Consider the following 19902-nt stretch of genomic DNA (forward strand, 5'->3'; position numbering starts at 1 on the left):
ACACAGCTTCACCGCCCAGTTTCTCCAAAAGTCCGTTAAGGGCCTTGCTAAAAGCACGGTCAGGCAGCGAAGTCACTCTTGAATGCAAGCCTGAGGCCTCGCCCCCAGCAATTAGCCTCTGGAAGAAAGGGAATGAAATCCTGCAGAGAAATGAAAGGTAGGATAAAAGTCCAAGTGCATATTCCTAACAGCTTTCATTCACATTCACTGCAAACTGACTTGTTTGAATAGTGCATTTGGCATTTGTGCAGGCGCATAGAAGGAAAGGCTAATGAGGACAATAAGAGCAGGTCACCCACCAGGAAAATTGCACATGGCTGATATACTGCGCGCACCCTCATGTGCAATAGCTTGAGGGATGATAATGCTAGTTGCTCGTATCTACTGCATTTATTAAATATTCAAGAAGGTAAAAGATTATCAAATGGAGTCTCTGCTGAAGGGAAAACTATCTGCTTTTAGAGGGAATAAGTTAAACTGAAGCTGCTGTACCTGAAAATTATTGTTTGAGGTAAAATGTTCTACCCTTTAATGGCATATAGAGAGATTTTGATTCGTGAAAGAAGCTGCAAAGAAAAAAAGCCTTCAGTAGAGACATCTCAACTAGACTAGACACACAGACCAAACGTTGAGCAGCACTTCAAGTGGTATAAAGAGATGCTTAATTTGTTGTCCTTCTGTCTGATATTATCTTACACCAGCTAGTGAATAGATTCACACAATACCAAAGAAATGATTAAAGGTGGAGATGCTCAATCCGAATCCTGCAATATGTTGTCATCATCCTGACTGGAAGGAGAAGAAATGCTTCGGCGGTGACTGCACCTCACTGAAAGTCAGAGCACACACAGTACTCGGAAACTCGGAATGCGCGCACATACAACAGGACAGAGTGCTCAAACACAAGCACTTTCACACAGTGAAGAAATGCTTAACTTTGTGCTGATTGAATTACTGCCAAGATAACAATATGAGCAAAGCTTCTTGTCAAAAAAGCACCGAGGTGCCTTAGTTGGCTCCACATAGGGAGCTGCAGCTATAGCTGCAGTAAATTGGTCAAATTTGACTGACACAGTCCATTTAGCACACAGTATGTCAAGTCTACATAGGCTTTAAAGGCGTATAACACTGGATGGATGTAGGAACCTGATGGAAAATGTTTTCTCACACTATAAATTGGGACCATGCTCTTAAAATGAATTGTGTGTTTACACTAAATGTCACTTAATATCCCATCACTTAAAGTTAGCCTGATCCAGATTATGAAAAATATTTTTTTCACATTTACCCCTTGTGTCTAGTCGCGTATGTATCTTTAGTCTAATTTAGAGATATCGGTATCTGATATATAAACCTCCATCCCACTGTCCCTTGTTATTTTTGATAAGCTACAGAACAAACTGTCTGCAGTTTTTATCTTGGCTATTTTCTTTTGCTAGAAAATAGTTCCAATAAAACAGTACAGTGTGGAGTGTGAGCCAGGCATTGTTTCTGGAAACACACTTTGCTATTAAAAATTCTTCCATGTCAATTTGTTGAGTATCACAAAAACTTAATTCCATTAAATATGAAGCAGACATCTAAGACCAACACCCGAGCAGAAAAAAAAATCCAAAATATTTGCATTGCTAGGTACCATCTCAGGTTAATGTGTCTGTTTGACAAATAAAACAGGATTAAAAAACTTTCGATGTCAGCTAATGTTGCAGTAGCAAAACTTAGAGATACTGATGTATAACTCAAACAGCATTTAGCATTACCATGCATGTGTCGCGTGTACTGCAGCTGCAGTAGCATGGCTGCTTTTTTAAAAAAAATCTTGTTGTTTCGCTCAGTTTGGCAAAATTTGCTGTCAACAGATGCTATGAGTAAAATATTATTACATTTGAAGACAATACATTTTCTCATGTTTTTTATTATTCAGTTTAACTTAATTTAGCTAAAAGAATGAAAGGGAATATTTAACCTTTACCATTTATATGTGTTTATTTCTTATGATGATTTTTTTTTTAATGAATTCTCCGGGGTACTTGCAAGCACTATTATAGCCGTTATTAAATATCCAGCTAGTTAGTGACCTCACAGTATGATCAGGGTTCCTGTCTGACCTTAGCAGCATAAAGCCTGTAAAGCATATCTTATTTATTCATTGAGTGTTTCAGTGATGTGCTGTTTGTAAAATATTTCTTCATTTAGCAATGTGTCCATGAGTTTAGATTACCACTGAGTCAGGGTGATGGGTCATCCTGCCTGCTGCTAACCCACCTCAAAGGATTCTTTTTTCTTGGCTTTAGTGGAGAGGGTTAAAGTAGCAGGGTCAAAAAGCTTTTTCAGAGGGCTTTTTTCATTTTGACGAGAGCACAATTTTAGCGAAGACACCATGCAGTACACTCACTACATGAAATCTAATAAAAATAACAAGATGATGACTAAAACAAAGTGGTACAAAGCTGTCAGTCTAACTGGACATTCTCCAGACAGTAAAAATCTATTATGCCTCTTTCAGGATTTCTCTGCTTCCCAATGGAACATTGAAGATCACCAATGTAACCAGACAGGATGCAGGCAGCTACACATGCATCGCTAAGAACCAGTTTGGGACAGCAACTACAACTGGAAAGCTGCTTATCACTGGTGAGTCCTCTCCTCCTCCATCAACAACTTCCTAAACAGCAAATCACCAATAACTAGCCATTTGTTAATATGCCTGAAAAAATTTCCATTGTCAGGGTGGTTGTCTAGTTGCCTCTCAAGGTTGGTAGTAATGTTTTAAAAACAAAATACCTCGATTTCCAACAAAAAAAACCCCCAAAACAGACAAAAGAAATGGCACAAGGTCTTAAAGGAAATGATCAAGATGTCTGGAAATATACTATTTGCTTATTTGCTAAGAGTTGCATGAGAACGTTGCTACTGTACCTCTCTCATGTCAGTTCACTATATATGAAACTACCACTAGTAACCAGCTGATCATTGGCCCTTTCAAACATAAGAGAGGGTTGGGTGGTGGCCTACATAAAATTTTAAACAAAAGGATTTGTCCTTCCGCCTTTTCATAAGTACCTTTCTGCAAATATGAGATTTGTCATCCATGTTTACAACAACATTTTGGTATCATTAGTAATGACAAATTCATAAAGGGATCAGCCAGGAAGTTTAATAATTTTACCAGCAAGGAACAAAAATCCAAAATTGAATCATTTCTCAGAACCCATCCCTGCTGTAGCTTACAAAAACAAAGTGTAACAACAAGAATTATGTAACAGCTTCCAGCCAGCACATCCATGTGGCCCCCATAAGGGTTACGTTTGGGCTGCAAATATGGGTCCCAGGTGGATTTGTCTGTGGTTTCCACAATGGACACGTGTATTTACCCATATGGGTTCAAGTGGGTTCTGACTTCTTGTGGGGTCAAACTGGTTGACCTATGTATACCTCATACTATGGGGCACATATAGGTCGTGAACAGACCTTCTGTAATATACCTTGTAACTGCACAAAATGCAGTAGTTTTTGTGGTTGGTTAACGATGTAGTAACTGTGGTTACACACTAGGTTACTACTGTCGTGCTCATTAGGTAGCCATGTGGGGTTTGCGAGGAAAAGGATTGGCAAATGTTCAATTTACTTTCAGTTCGTTAAAAGTTAAGGTCAATCATTTTTTGACACTATAAAAGTCTTTATCCACCAGGAACGACAAGTGAAGATTTTGGAGCAGATGAAAGGCGCCACAGATATTCCAATCAAATGTGTCACAAATATGTGACCACAGGTTATTAAAAGTTGTACTACAAAAATGTCATACAGCAACGACCATGTGCTGATTTTGTCAAGTGAAAGAATAAAAAAAAAAAAAAAAAAAAAAAAAATTGAGAGTTTAATCGCTTGGTGCAGGAGTTGAAGCTTTCTGACTTACTTCGTGATGTCCCTAGGATAATGTGAGGAGTTTTTGGTGCTGCTGACATCGCATTTGAAAGACAGAGCCTAGCTGTGTGTCTGAGGTAAAATATTATCTGGACATAACTTCGATAAATAAATCAATACATTTACCTCGCAGGCACACCAGTATGCATTTGACATTCCAACACTCTGCATTGTGATTGGTCACACTGTAAAATTGACCTGGGGGTGAAATTAACAAATGCCACTTTTCACTCAGTGTAATTCCATCATTGATGTGACATGGTCTATTGGCAGGTTATTAATATTGACACTTGAAATAATTACTTGCCTGTGGTGTATAAAGGCCTTAAGGCTTGATAATGGCCTAATTTGGTGGGTGTTATAGTTATATTGTGTGGATTCTTTTATTTTAACAATCCAGGTTTATTGTTTGTCAATAAGTCTGATGCGTTATACAAAATATCAGTATTGTCCATTATCTTTGATTTAGGTGTCAGCTTTTATTACTGCAAGGACACCCATAATTTTTGTGATTCCCCAGTTTAATATGTTGTGTGTGTAGCCACCTGACTTACTTTTCTCATTAGCTTTTGCTCTTCTCATACACAGCTGAACCATTTAATGTCATAGAATTTAATTCCTGTGACCTTTGCTCTACATACTTGAAGGCCTCTTCTCAACCCAAGTCACCAACGGGAATGTATTCCCATCTCTAATCCTGTTTCAAACTTTTTTTATTACAAATTGATCCCAGAACAAAAGTGTGAACCAGAGATGTGATTAAATGTTGCTAATGGACAGGCTTGGAATTTAAGTGCTAATTAAAATCAGAAAAAGCTCAAACGGTAACATGGGTAATGTAATGATTGTGACTTGATTTAGATATGAATCGGAGAGAGATGGCAGTTGTAGGGGTCACAGTGGTGTTAGAGGTTCTTGTGGCAGAAATATTAACATGCATGCACTGTCATCTGTTGTCTGGCCAGATCCCACCAGAATCACCATGAGGCCTACTAACATGGAGATTATTGTTGGCGAGAGCATTGTGTTACCCTGCCAGATTGCCCGCGATCCAGCTCTGGATGTCTCTTTCTCTTGGGCATTCAACGGCCAGCTCATCGACTTCCAGAGAGACAGTGATCATTTTGAAAGAGTGGGTGGGGTGAGTCATCTCAAACATTAAACTCTCACTTTCTGGCTATTCTGGGATTATTGGGACATACTGTGTGATATGCAAGGGTATGCTCCATTGCCCTGCTGAGGGCTTTTTAGACACCAATAATGCCCAAGCAGAGAAATGTATGCCAAGTCTCATCCATTTGAAAAGTTTCCCTATGGTAGTGGACAGAATATCAAAAAGAGAGATATGTATTAAAATCATGCTTTCACTCATGTGCTGTTAAAACCTTCAGTGAATGGCACTATCAGGTCAATGATCACGATCCTTACCGTTTACTTTCGCTGTGTGGGCTGCCATGTGTTACACTTCTAAAAATATATTGGTGAAATGGAATTTCAGTCATACAGAGGGTCTTCATTAATAGAGTCTCTATACTCTTCATCCCTTTAACTTCTAATTCCTACACCTCAAAGGGGAAAATTTTATCATCTCCCTCTTCCATAATTGAATTTGCATACCTATTTATGAATCTCAAGCCCCAAAATTAAGTAATGAGCTGGCTGGCATTCACCAAGGGCAGACATGGCACCAGTAAATGCTCAGCTGAAATCCTCATGCCTTGAAATAATAAGTGGTGATTATTTGTTGAATATTTGTTCCTTTTGATGAAGGGCAAAGTCAACTCCTCAATTACAATTTACACAGTCTTTTTACTATTCGCAATGCCATTTATCATTCAAAGTTGGCACTCACTGGCATTCACATGTTTGGTATTCTTGGTGTTTGACTGACCTCACTGTGTTGTGGACATGCAAAATTCTTATCTCTATATCTGCAAATGACAATTACTAATGACATTGAACTGTAGCCATATAATGAGATATAGTCTTCCCTGTCCACAGAGATTACCGGCTCCCTGCTCAACAGCTTCTGATGAATTAATTAACATAATTAAAGCAAATCTGCTTCATCACTTCCTTCCCGCTCAGGCGGGATGCCTTGCTCTCAATCTCATGCTTCCAGGTCAGCCAGGTGGCAGCTGACATTGGAGAGAAACTCAGACATGGTGAACGGCTTGTAAAAAAAAAAAACTGTCAGGCAAAAGGAGAGAAAATGAAAGAAAGGGGAAGAGAAAAATAAGGAGGTAGTCTCTTTAGCCTGTGGCTGCACAGAAGTGCCATTCAGCTCGGTTCTGCTTTGTCAGGTGCTTCAGAAAGGTGGAGGTGCAGGGGCGTTCATGCCCAGCTGCTGCAGAGTGGAGGTCCGGCAACTGGGGGTGATGAAATCTGGTATGACTGCAGCAGGTCTTACCTGGCTCACCCCCAGGGGACTCATTTCTAAAACGACACACTCCTTTTCACAGGCTGACATGCTTTGTGACAGGCCACTTCAAGAGGTGACTTTCAGGAGTCAGATACCCATGCACACGCTAAATAAGAACACAGTGATAGTGCCTGGACGAAGCGTGTTGTTATAACACTAAAATTTACTTTTTACCCTACCTACTGTATGTCATTAATGATAATGATATTCTATATTTTTGTTTTTGTACTATTATTTAATTATTTCTATCCTTCAAATAAAGTAATAGAGCTGTCCTTACACAGCTGAGAACGTTAACAATATTTGCTGTGATGTCAGTGTCCAACACATGCATGCAGCTTGTGTAATATTTGCTCTTTACACTGGGAGTTATACTCATATCTTACTTGAGCTAATGTAATTACAGAATAATTAACGGTACAATGTTTGTTTAGTTTGTCCTGTGTGTAGCTGGTACATGTAGGGGTAGGGGGGGGAGGGGTTGTTTGAGTAGTGCCTGAAGGACAGCCAGCAGCATTGTCTCTGCAAAGTACATCTGCCATGTCTGTTGTTGGTGTTTGAAGAGAGATGCAAAAATCAGTGGTCTGGAGATGATGCAGTTGTGCAAAGCATTATAAATGTTAAAACGTCCCAGAGTCGAAAGCTGAGTAAAATGCAACTACATCCCCTTACCTGCCTTATTTTTTCAACAGTAATTTTCTCCTTTTTAGAGTATATCAGGGGATTTGATGATTCGTAACATTCAGCTCAACCATGGAGGGAAGTATGTCTGTGTTATTGACACTGATGTGGAGAGCCTTTCCACCTCTGCCATCCTGGTTGTTAAAGGTAAGAAAACCAATTGAATTCAAGAGTTTGTTTTTGCCCCCTCAGTGTATGAATACCTTTGTGTGTTTACTGTTAAATAAAACAGCATCTAAGGAGAAAGAAATCTGACAGAGAGAAATGTTTAAAAATCCCTAAAGCTTTCTGTAAGTATATGGTGCAGAAAAACTAAAATGAAAGCCAAGTCAGTTATGTCAGCTTCTGTTTACATTATAAATGTGTTGCTGAAATTTAAAAAAATGGCACACACTTGCACATACTCACTGCCATGTGTGACTCTGGGCCCGCTGAGGCAACTTTGTTGATATGTGCTCAGTGTATCTGGCTCAATGTGCAGGCTTATCTCTGGTGATTTACATTGGTATTCATGCCCTTAACAAACTGTAATAGCTGTCCCAGGTGCTTTGAGAAGGCAATGTTTATCACAGAAAATGACTATAATTGGCTCATTTACACATCAGCAAAATATCATGGAAAGCATTTGAATAATGAAGCAGCAGACCAAACAGCAGCAACATGGTAAGGCCAGAGTATATAACAGTCGCAGACACTTTTTGCTTTCTTTTCCTCTCTGTGCAGACTTCTTTTATTCTCCTCACTGGTGTCCCTCACCCCTCCCCACACCTTTTTTTATAAATGATCCCATCGCGTTTCCACCTGCATGCACACGCCAAGCCTGTAATTAAAAGAAGTGTGATACGTTTGACATGTAACAAGGTTGAGAAGACTTTGAGTTTGATGAGGGGAGGTTTCTTGCAATAGATCTTCACCTCAGGCTCACTCTTCTTGTTGTCTGATTGATTTAGGTCCACCAGGTCCTCCAGACAAAGTAACAGTAGAGGAGATCACAGACAGCACGGCACAGCTTTCCTGGACTCCTGGAAGGGACAACGGCAGCCCCATCACCGGCTACATCATCCAGGCCCGGACTCCGTTTACTGTGGGCTGGCAGGCTGTTGACACAGGTAGCCTCAAACACTCCTCTGCTTATTTAGCATTTAATTTGAATTCTGTTGTGTGGCAGCCTGATTTTCTAAAGGTCTAATTTCCACATTTCAGTGCCAGAGGTTGTCAATGGTAACATGCTGACAGCCACAGTGGTGGGTCTAAATGCCTGGGTGGAGTATGAGTTCAGGGTGGTGGCCCGCAATACAGTGGGCCTGGGAGAACCTAGCCCAGCCTCGTCCAAGACCAGGACAGAGGATGCCAGTATGTGAAACTAACACATCACTACACACACCAAATCTACAGACAATAAGGTGGAGGAATTATTTTGTGATTTTAAAATGACTTCCTAGGTTTTCTTGGATCTCTCAGCTTAAACTGAATTAGATCTTACCCAAACTGTAATAATAACTCATTATAAAAATGATGTTCACTGTAATTTATGATGTTTATCATTTATAATAATTAGTTTGTGTGTCAGTAGAGCAACAGTTCTTTACACTGTCTTTGAGGTGGAAAAAATGAATGCCAATTACTGAATTGCTCTGCTGAAGATTTTAAATGCCATGACAGCCCTCCTGATGGAGCTCATGACTCATCCTGAGGACATCTGCTATGTTACAAATCATTTCAGTCTATAAACTTGGAACCATTTTGGAAGGCTTTACCTGTCATTCACATGGTTAAAAGTAAAATCACCATTAGATAGATACTGTCATTAAATTTATGTGACGAATACAACTATACCAGGGCTTTTCAATTTGTGTGCAGAATGTGTACAGGATCTTTCTCAATTTGAAGATGTACACATACTGTATTTGTTTTACAGCAGAAACAAAATTGTGACATTTAGGCTTTTTGAATGCTAATAGGCCTATGTTGATGCTACGTTTGGAGTAAAGCCTGATATTCAGATATTCTGTGTGAACGTAGCGTATAACTAATTGTATATAATGTAGATTATGTATAACTATATATACCTTGAACAGCTATAGTTTTCATCTGAGTGGACTATGTTGCTTACTCTTACTCTGCATCATATTTCTTTGGGAAGCATGACAGCATGAGACAGAGCCCGAAACAACGGCATGATTCAGAATATTATTTACGAGTTATATTACCCTAATAATGGCATTTCAAGGTCAGAGTATAGCTCTCACAGTAATATAATAGCATCAGCGAGTATGCACTTTTGGTTTTAGTACATAGCCTTCAATGCACCAACACACAGCTTCACACACACTTGCTAAAAGTCTAGTGTTCCTGCTGGTATTTTTCCAAGGAAATGAGAGCAGTTTTCAGTGAGGATTCCTAGTAAATAGCAGGATCTCCTTTGCTGGCATTCAACCATAACAGACAATCATACATGGGTAGCAGACATGAAAGCTTCATCACCCATTAGTTGATATGACACATTAAATACGATGCTCCATTTCCTAAAGAATACTTAAAAGATGTGCATGAGTACTCCTCCACCTACACTATCGGCTTTGCCATCACACTGCGGTATACAAACAGCAAATGTCATTTGCAAAATGTTACAAGTCTTGGCTTGCAGTTTATGCGCGTTGACATTTGGGCAATATCAGTAATTCACTATTCTCTGAAATGTTTGTGTTTTGCACACAGTGAAGGATTTGTGGAGTGTAAAATAGAAGACAGTATCTACAGCAGGCAGCCTTGTCATAAAGCTACAAGTACAGTTGAGGCTTGTCATTGAGCTTTGTAAACTGTGTTCTAATTGCTCCCCTCTGGGCTTTACCTCTCAGTTCCTGATACAGCTCCCACTGATGTTGGAGGTGGAGGCGGCACAAGGTCTGAATTAGTGATAACATGGGAGGTAAGTCATCTGTCACATTTTAGTGTTCTCTCCATCGCCAAGTAATGGTTTTGCTTAATTGTGCAGAATTGAATGTAGCAATTTTATGACCCACATTAGAGCAAGACACCTCTCCTCCAGCTTAGCCTCCAAGTGCCATTCCTCCCTGCAAAAGCAGGTACAGAGAGCACTCCCTTAAAAGAGGTTTGCACTTTAGTCGTAATTACATAGTCATGCAAGAGGAAAAGATGAGGTAAAAAGGTGAATATAGAGTGTTCTGGACAGTAAAGGCAAAGAAAAGGGGCTGTGATTAATTGCAGAAGTCCAACTGGAAGTGCAGCACAGAGATGGGCCTGTCTGTTTCTTTGTCTGTATGTGTTTTAATATCACTATAGTTTTGTGTTTCGCTCCCAGCCTGTGTCTGAAGAACTGCAGAATGGAGAGGGCTTTGGCTATATCATTGCCTTCAGGCCCGTGGGCACAGTCACATGGACGCGGGCGGTTATCTCCACACCGGGCGTTGCACGTTACATCTTCCGCAACGACACCATCCCACCCTTCTCACCTTTTGATGTGAAAGTGGGGGCATACAACAATCGAGGGGAGGGGCCCTTCAGCTCTATTGCCTCAGTGTATTCAGCAGAGGAAGGTACAGTGTGGATTTCACAGCCGGGCAGCAGAGAGTGATGCTTAAATAAGCTATAATCGCTCTCCTTACAACTGTGACCTTGAATAGTAATGATGAAATAAGTTTTTTTTCCAGGGCTGTTATTTCCTTCCCTTCTCAAGCTGGGAATGTCAACTTGATATTAGTTATCGTGCTGGTAGATTACAGGAAATCCTAGCAGGCACTTACCACACCGTGCTGTCAGGGAGGTATCATGTTAATTGAATTTGCTGGGCAGATAGTCTTTCCCTATGTCAGTCACAGATCCCATTAAAAGAGAGCAGGGGAAATAGCTTTTCAGTCAAACTACAAGTCTATTCTGTGCCTTTGCTCTTATTGCTATTAGGGTGTGTGATGGTTGATGAGACTCTGGGATTCTCACCAGCGCTCTATTTCTGCAGTCCCCAGTGTGGCTCCTAAGAAGGTTAAGGCTAGAAGTGTGTCTGCGGTGCAAATTGAAGTGATCTGGGAAGCTCTCCCTGCCATCCCTGAAAGAGTGCTTGGATATGAGGTATGTTCTGACTCACTGCAAAATTATTTTCTTTTTTTTTTTCAAGTAAGATGATAATTGAGCTTTTCTCTGTCGCTTGTTTATCATCTTGTTTATCATAACTATCCTTTCATTGTTCTTTAAATAATTGTTTCTCTTTTTAACTCTATTCTACCATATTTCCTCATGTATCTGCAGAGCTTTTGTTTTTAAAGTAATAATATCATGAAATGACCTCAACACTTTGGCACATCAGTAGCAAACCCACAAGAGAAAAATAAAATCCCTCATCACTCATGCCCTATTCAATCTGTCACCTCTGGCCCTGGGCACAAAGCTCCCCAGTTGCCATAGCACTGGCCACATTGTCCTTTCAGAACAGGGCTCATTTCTCCAAGCGCGGCCCTGAAGTGGATTTAACTGGCTGAATCACAATAAGCCACCAACAGATCCAGAGTTGTAGACTGCACATGCAACATGGCTAGAAATATTAGTGCCCTGCCCTTTAAAAAAACGCACACACACACACAAAATAAAATAAGTTGAAAGTGGCAAAAGTAATCACTAACGTGTTGCTTTTTTATATACATATATTTTTAAAAAACATAACAAATGGGCAAAAAAATTTTGCAGCACATTGTTTCTAAGTAAGTTACTACAATCAAGCGCATGCTTTAGCTATTTAACTCTTGTTGAATGAACTGCTCCTGCTACTGGTCTGAGTGAGTTTCAGCTGAATCAGGACCACTTCATTAGCAGACCACTTTAGAATACTCTGATGGTTTCTCATCCATTCGTGGTGCTTTTGGATGTTTTTGGTCATTGTCCTATTGAATGAGCCATGGTGCTGTGGCTGAGACACAGTTCTCTAACACTGAGAAGTTATGTTTGTGTCCAGAGTGACTACGTCTATGGGGTACAGATCCATTTGTTCAGACCATTTAATGCCACATGCATACATGATAAAAGAGTTTTCAATTTCAACACCTTTCAGAAAGAACATATCATTGTTCCAGTGATGTATAGTGGTACCAACATTTGTAATCGTTATATGAAGCTTGGCCTATTATTTATTGTAGTTAATGTAATCACTTATTCCTGTTCAAAAGATTGCATTACTGAAAACTGAATTCTGGAGTTTATCATAACTTTAATTGATAAAAATTTGAAAAACAGTACTTTATGGCTGATGAAATAGTAGGTGTATCCTTGAGGGCAGACTTCACATTTCAGTTGAATTATTTGTTGACTTAACTCATATGTTACTTAATAGCAGATATATGAATATTGAAGAAGTGGTAAAGCCTGTTTGCTTCATTATGTATTTCTTCACATTTCTCCTTATTGGCGGCTAATAGCCTGAAAGAAAACAAACACCACATTTTGTTTCACAAAGTCCAGAATTGTGCTTTGCTGTAGAAAGTGATTTGGTAGTACAAATAAAGCTTTGATATTTGAAAGATGTATCCATAATTACTTTACTTTTAATATCTAGTTTCCTAGATAGTAAGAGCTGAAGTTGTTTTAATGAACAAAATAGGCAGTAATCATGAATTTTTCTTTATGGGTCATTTATGACTTGTTTATTTGACCAAATGTGCAACAGTAATTGAGACTCCACTGGTGAAAATTTTAATATTCATCAACATCCCCCCCCCCCCTCCCTTTCTGTAATACAAACAGCATTTTAGATTTCATGACAGAATATGAATTTCAATAGTGCAGCAAAACGCACCGCTAGAATCAGGCTGTTTGTGCCTGTGATCATGAATTTTATTTTTCTCTCTGACAGGTTGTGTACTGGGAAGATGACACCAAGCCTGACACTGTTGGTAAAGTGCGCATATCTGGAAACTACACACTGGTTAACATCACGGGGCTGAACGCAAACACAGTGTACTACCTCTCTGTGGCTGCTTTTAATACAGCTGGCCCCGGGCCGCAGTCAGCAGCCATCAACACCACCACAAAGAAACCACGTGAGTGAAAAAATAAAAAATAAAAATAAATAAATAAATAAATAAATAAAAAGATTGATCAGTTGGTTCAGTGAAACCAAGATTGCAGTGTCAATTTAGACATTTAAAATGGACAAGTGATGTTGAAGCTAAACTAGACAACGGTGCTGCACAAAGCTTGATTCTTGAAATTCAGGGATATATCAGTATATGAAATATACTGTCAAGTTTTATTTGGAAGAATTCTATGGTGGTCCTGAGATGCATGCATTTTGACCAAATTAACAACGCAGGTGCATTTAGATTAAAAAAAACAACTTCATCAATTTGACAACACAGGCGCAGCATTTAGAAAAAAATGCTGAATACAGAGAAAGCACAACCAAATACCTGCAAAATACGTGCCAGCTTGCAGACACGACAATTGTCTGCAATTATTCCAGGGGGTGCTAAGAAGTGAAGGACATTTAGAAGTATAGTTGTATTTCCATAGCTGTTTGTGGTATTTTTTGCATCACATTTCTATTTTTGTATATTGTTGTTTTCTCTTTTATCACTGTTTCTTTCCTAAATGCTGCACTTGTGTTATCTAATTTCTGAATTTCTTTTCTTAATTTGCTTGTCTTTTGTCTATTAGCATGTGTTTTTTTTTTTTTTTAAGTTGCAGTGCAGCTCTCAGGGCCACCATAGTTTCTGTATGGGGGTGTGTGGGTTTCTCACTTTGCCATGCTTGTTTCTAAATGGTGTACATATGCGCTTAAATTGGTTTTCTTCATTTGCATATGTTTTTGTAAGTTATAGTGTGTTCTCTTATAATTAGTGGGTGTTCTTTGCAGCAGCCTCAATACGTTATTCAGACTGATACAATTTCAGACTGTTGAGTTTCAGACGTAAGAAACAGTTATGCATATCATATATGATAAATTTACCCCTGAATGTGTTTTCAGCTCCAGATCGTTCTCCACTCAATATACAATGGACCATGATTGGCTCCACACTGACTTTGCACTGGGATCCTGTTGTGGCCATGGAAGCAGAGTCAAAGGTCACTGGATATTTGGTAGGTCCCAGTGCACTGCAAAGCTCTGATTTATCTTTAGAATTAACAGCAATTTTGCAACATGCTCATTATTCTCTGTCACCATCTCCTGCCTCAGGTGCTGCTGAAGAGACATCGTTACAATGACATCAACACCATCCTGACCAACAAAACCACTGTGGAGCTCAGCCTCTCAGCCAGTGATAACTATCTCATTCAGATTAAGGCCATGAGTGAGGGCGGTGAAGGTGTGGGCAGTGAACCCATCCACATCCACCAATTAAGTGAGTTTACGGTTCTCTTTCCTTCTACATATCACTACCTTTTCGACCAGCTTTAGTGTGAATTCAATAATTCAGAGAGAACATTTAATTTGGCTTCATCACATCCTTTTCCAACCATGTGTAATAGACTTATTTCGAGTGCGAGAAAAGCGACCTTTTTAGAAATGCGTGCGCGGTGTCATCCATCTCTGCCATTGGGTTATTATTCCTTGTTGACTGGGTGCACAGCGCTGCAGCATATAAAGCAGTTCTGTGCTCCCGTCCTGTTGCTGTGCAAAATTGCTCAGTTTTCTTCTCTCTTCTTTGATGTGACATGAACTTTATCTTCTCAAGGTACTTAAATATACTGTCCTGTTGAAAGCCAATAATAATGTATCTAGTAAAAAAATATCACAGTTGGTTTTTGATTTATGATGATTTGTCAGAAATTTAGAGGACAGCGTAGCAGAGTGCAGGTTTTCTTCTTTTGATCAGAAGAGTATTTCTAGTTGTTCACAAGCTGTTCTGCTGGTTTTGGTTGCAGGCATGGGAGCGCGGGGCTCAGGAGCGAGCCGCCTCAGTCCATTGTATGTTTTTGCAGTCCTCATCAGTGCACTGCTCTGCTTCGTCTGGTGATGTCTAATCAGAGCCTACAGAGCGCCCTCCCTCCCCCTCTGTCCCTTCAGTTGGTCTCTCCTATGTTAACCCTCCACTGGACTGACACAAAGCTTTGGCTTCAGTGGCAGGACTGACAAACACTGGAAAGGACTGGATTGCACCAAACTTATAGGGACCACGCCAATGCTTTTAAAGGACCATCAGATAGAGACATGATGATTTGCGTGCATGATATCTTTGGGTATTTCTTCCAGTGCCATGATGCTGTAGGTTTCATTTTCAAGTTCTACATGACTCTTCTTCTTAGTATCTTTACAGATACTAATGCCTTAAGCCCATTTTACACTTACAATCCATACCAAAGTAGGTGCTTGCTTTATTGTTTCTTTAATCCTATATGAACAATGTTTTGTACTCACATGAATTTATCTTCTCAGCAAAATTATTATCCTATATTCATTGGATGTATTTTATAGGTTAAAACAAACCTATATAACATAACCTAAGTAATAGTCACACTTATTCTTTTATTTTTTGTAGCTTTTGCCAAAAAAAAAAAAAAAAAACCATTCCAAGTTTTATCAGGCTTTGTCAAATATAGGAAAGATGCATAGCAAATTGATCAACTGTGCCTCGAAACCACTTATCTCTACATACTGAAAAAACATCAAGTCTATTTGAGAGCCACTGGCTCCTTTTCTTTGGGCTACTCTAAAGTACTCTGATAGATCTTGGCATTTTGCTCTCTATCTCATGCTCCTGTAAATAATAAATGCCTATCAAACTCTGCATTCTTGGTATAGCAAAAAAGCTGGCAATGCAGAGAATAGAGCTGTGTGGTGTTACTATGTCAAGCAGATCCCATGTGTACTGTTCCTCCTCTACATTTAGATGACCTGTGTTCTAGATACGTATATCATATCACAGAACATGCACCATCTACCCACCAGATGACCAGCTGGCCCAGTGCACAATGGACTACAGGATAACAGTGCCTTCACTCGAGCTCACTTTGAGTTTATTTCTCTTTCTTTTCCCTTTTTTCCTTTTTTTTAAATAGCTTAGGCGAAAGATTCATGTTGCAAAAGGGGCATCATTTGCTTTTCTCCTATAGAAATTAGTTACAAAGGACAGGAGACTCCAATTGTAAAGGGAGCCCATTATTGGAAAGGGATGTTGATTAAATTTTCATTGGGACACCAATGAACACTAAAGCGCCTAGGACAAATAGGGTTGGAAGCTTTAGGAAAGCCACAATGGACTGAGATATATGGTGGAAATTTTGGTCACAGTATTTATAGTATGTGGTGTTATAAATGTATGACTTCATCCGCAGCATAATTTATGAGCTATTAAGGCATCAGAATAATTGATGTCAGTACCACAGTGGAAGAACCCTGACTGGAAATGGAGCAAAAGGCATAGCTGTCATTTTAGCCCCATCCCGATCCCCATCACTGCCTATTGGACACATACTAGACAGAACAGTAACAAAAGAACATTGCAACTGTGCTGAAGGAGCTACTTTTCACGCCTTTTTATCATGTGGATGAGTCTGTCAAAAGCCACCCAAGTAGGAGCTGAGGTGTGATTACTGGGGTCCTGACAGTGTTCGTGTGGATGTGGAAGGATACAGTCAACTGAACTGCTACGCATTACTGTGCCTTTGCTGAACAAGGGGCTGTGAACGGTCGGAGGCTGCCATCATCTGTATATTGCACTCTGTACACTGCATCCCCCCCCCCCACCCCCCCACCCCAAAGTCAAATGAAAGCACAAGGAATTGATGCAAGGTGACTGGATGTCCTCACTTAGCTGTCTGAACAGGTGTGCAGACCCCAGAGGCCTCATAAAAAGTCCGAACAGCCGACATAATCAGGCTGTCCTATCTGCTCCTTGACTGGTTTCATAAACCTCTGTGTTCGTTGATTAGACTGCTGCAAACCAGTCAATGGGGTATTGATTTTCCTGCCCAATTATTACAGCTGTCACAATTCAGCTGTTTGATTGACTGATGGCCGCATTCTTATTGCTCTCATTCTGTTGTGTTACAGTCTATGATGTTTTAGATGCCCTTCGCTACTTCACACCCTATTAGACACCTGCAAGGGTGTTCTTTTTTGCTGTGTTTTGACTTGGTTTTATCAGAAATCTTAATGTATTTGTTCTAAATTTTATAAGTACTTTGTAGTGTAGTGGTAGATTGTGACTTTGAATTGGAGCAGTGATCTGAAATTGATTGCCTGGTTGAGTCTTTTGAGTTACATGTCGAGCAAGACCACTGATGGCCCACTGTGCTCCAGCAGTAGAACCACTGTATCATTTTTTTCCAACCACATAAACGCCCAGTCACACCAGAGTTAAAAACAATGAAATTTCACTGTCAAATTGTAGATTGACCAATAGCAGGCTTTCATGACCTGTCTTACCTTGAGAGAACAGAGAGGCAGCGAATATAAAATGTTGGGCCCTTTCTAACTGTGTTGCTCCATCTATCCTTACCACCTTTCTCTGTCGAAGTATAAAAAGAGGCATGTTATAAGACCGGTTTTTGCTGGTACAAATACATTTCCTGAATAAACTGTGAACATAATGACTCATAATCAAGCAAGCTAATTTATTTTCTAACTGACAGTTTGCAGGATAGCTACCTTGAGTGTTTTTATTTTTTTTCTCGAATGAATCTGGAGAACAAAATACCAGTAAATGCAAAATACAGTGCAGAGAAAATAAGCTTGGAGAGCTATTGTGAGTGACTAGAACTAGCATGTTCGCAGATGTCTAGCATATTTAGCTATTAGCTCAACAGAAGTTCACAAATTAGCCCATCATGCCTCTAGCAACGTCTGTTTTGCAAAGACGTGCAGATGAATTTCAATGTGCCGCTTCTGGTGTGACCAGGCCCGAAAAGAGCTTCTGTGTGCAAATACTTGTGGTGTTAATATTTTGTTTAATATCCAAATAGGATAAACTCATTGGCAAATTGCAGAATAATAGATTATTCATTTACAGTGCTTAATTATGTGGCAGTTTCATAGAGCTTTTCCGTTATTTACATAGTTGTAGTTCAGCCCAATGTTTCTTACCTCTGCTAGTGCTCATTAGAAAACAAGACTATTGTTTCTGGGCTTGTGCTTTAATAAATACTACAAAAGTACAATCTAATGAAAGTGAAGGAAGTGATCACCAGAATTGTTAAATGGTTGAGCACAGAACATAGGCTGTCTATTTAAATCCACAAAGTTGGTTTGATTTGATTGGTTGTTATTGTTGCTAGAAAGGAGTGTAACTTGTGCAGTGTAAATAGCTTGCCTATATTTTTTAAACATGGCCATCAAAGACAACCTTATTCCTTTTATATATGTGTTCTCTGACCTTAATACTGGTGTATTAATCAATGATCTCTGTGAGATACTGACATGTAGAGTGGCATTTTCATATTGAAAAGTAACTGTTTTGTCTTGTATACTAAAATTGTGCATGTTAATAATTGTTTGTGAATTTGTGTTGGAGTTTTTTCTAAAAGTATAGCTTAATAAAAATGTTTATTCCAACCAGTGGTCTGTTCATTTTGCTTATTGCAGTTCTGCATTAGTAAATAACATTAAGCTCTTACCTAAGACAAATCCATCCATCCATCCATCCATCCATTATCTATACCTTGTTATTATGGGAATCTGCTGGAGCTTATCCCAGCTTGCTTTGGGTGAAAGCAGGGGTACACCCTGGACAGGTCTCAAATACTTAGGACAAATCTTAAATATTAAACTTAGTGGCACTACTATTAAAAGCACAATATTTTGCTAAACATAACAGCAAAACAGAAAGCACAATGTTACACACAATACCACAATGAGCCTCGAGGACCAGAATTGCCCACTCTCGCCCAAGTCTGAGTCTGAAGCGACCAGACAAGTTCATAGGGCAGTAATACTTTGTTTTTCTGGCCCTGTTACCTGTCCCAATCCAGTCTCCAGGTACGTCCGGATATACCCTTTGACTCTCTCCCATTTCCTTATTGTTCAGTCCTGACTGCCACACCCACCATACCTGCCTCCCTTTCCCTGATTAACTTCTCTTAACCTATCCTTACCCTATGTTTACCCTGGGTTTGCCTGTTTTAGATTTTTCTATGTACTAATTCGGCTAGTTTTGGACTCTGTCTCTTGCATGCCTCTTGTCTATTGCTCTGGGTTTATGAGTCAGTTGGACTCAGCTTCTGGTTTTCTCTACTTTGTCCTGTTTGCCTGGACTAAGGAAGCCTTGTTTTTCCCTCATTTTTCAGAAACAGTTAAGCTTTATCTGCCAGCCTACCTGCCTGTTTTTGGGTCTGTACTTGAGTCATCTGCATTTATAATCATTCCATCATACACAGAAATCAATTAAGAAATCTGGAGTATCAACATGACAACATGCAGGTTTTTCTACAGGTAAAATCTATAAATTAATTTAATAATATCAATTATATGGCCCATTTTAAGTACTACATTTTAAAATACTAGAGTACTTAATCTATAAACTCTGATGTTAATAATTCATTAATTGCCTGGACTTGACAGATATCAAGTGAATTCTGATGTGGTAATGCATGTACTAAATATATTAATAAATATGAACATCATGGCAATGCTTCATTGAACTAAATGAAAGGTACCTCCTTCCATCATTTAAGCTATGAACTGCAGAAAGCCTCTGCTTGTGAGAGTCACACATCAGCGGCAAGTAGTTTTTTTTAGTCTGTAAGATCTAAACAGGATTATTTTACAGCACCGCAGCTTGTAGAGCAAAGGAGTGTTTCAGAATATAATCACCCGATTCATCAAAGCACAGTTCTGCACTGCCTTCTATGCTGTACATTTTACCCATCATTAGCTGCACAGACGCAGTATCTGTGAAGAAAAATTGTTGCTTTATGTCTGACCAGTGGTCGCC

The 19902-nt window shown here is 39.5% G+C and overlaps 1 protein-coding gene across 1 annotated transcript in view; it reads left to right on the forward strand.

Annotated features, from left to right (window-relative positions):
• Positions 1-14988, forward strand: part of cntn3b (contactin 3b) — a 38381-nt gene extending 23393 nt beyond the window's left edge. Inside the window, exons 10-22 of the mRNA XM_026306926.1 lie at positions 7-157; positions 2507-2634; positions 4890-5065; positions 7057-7174; positions 7978-8136; positions 8231-8380; positions 9886-9956; positions 10350-10584; positions 11004-11113; positions 12885-13071; positions 13998-14110; positions 14208-14373; positions 14897-14988. Coding sequence (XP_026162711.1) covers positions 7-157; positions 2507-2634; positions 4890-5065; positions 7057-7174; positions 7978-8136; positions 8231-8380; positions 9886-9956; positions 10350-10584; positions 11004-11113; positions 12885-13071; positions 13998-14110; positions 14208-14373; positions 14897-14988 — 1856 coding nt within the window. The remainder of the gene's footprint in view (positions 1-6; positions 158-2506; positions 2635-4889; positions 5066-7056; positions 7175-7977; positions 8137-8230; positions 8381-9885; positions 9957-10349; positions 10585-11003; positions 11114-12884; positions 13072-13997; positions 14111-14207; positions 14374-14896) is intronic.
• The last annotated feature ends 4914 nt before the right edge of the window (positions 14989-19902 follow it).

The sequence above is a fragment of the Mastacembelus armatus genome, chromosome 5, assembly GCF_900324485.2.
Source record: "Mastacembelus armatus chromosome 5, fMasArm1.2, whole genome shotgun sequence".
Taxonomy (NCBI): Eukaryota; Metazoa; Chordata; class Actinopteri; order Synbranchiformes; family Mastacembelidae; genus Mastacembelus; species Mastacembelus armatus.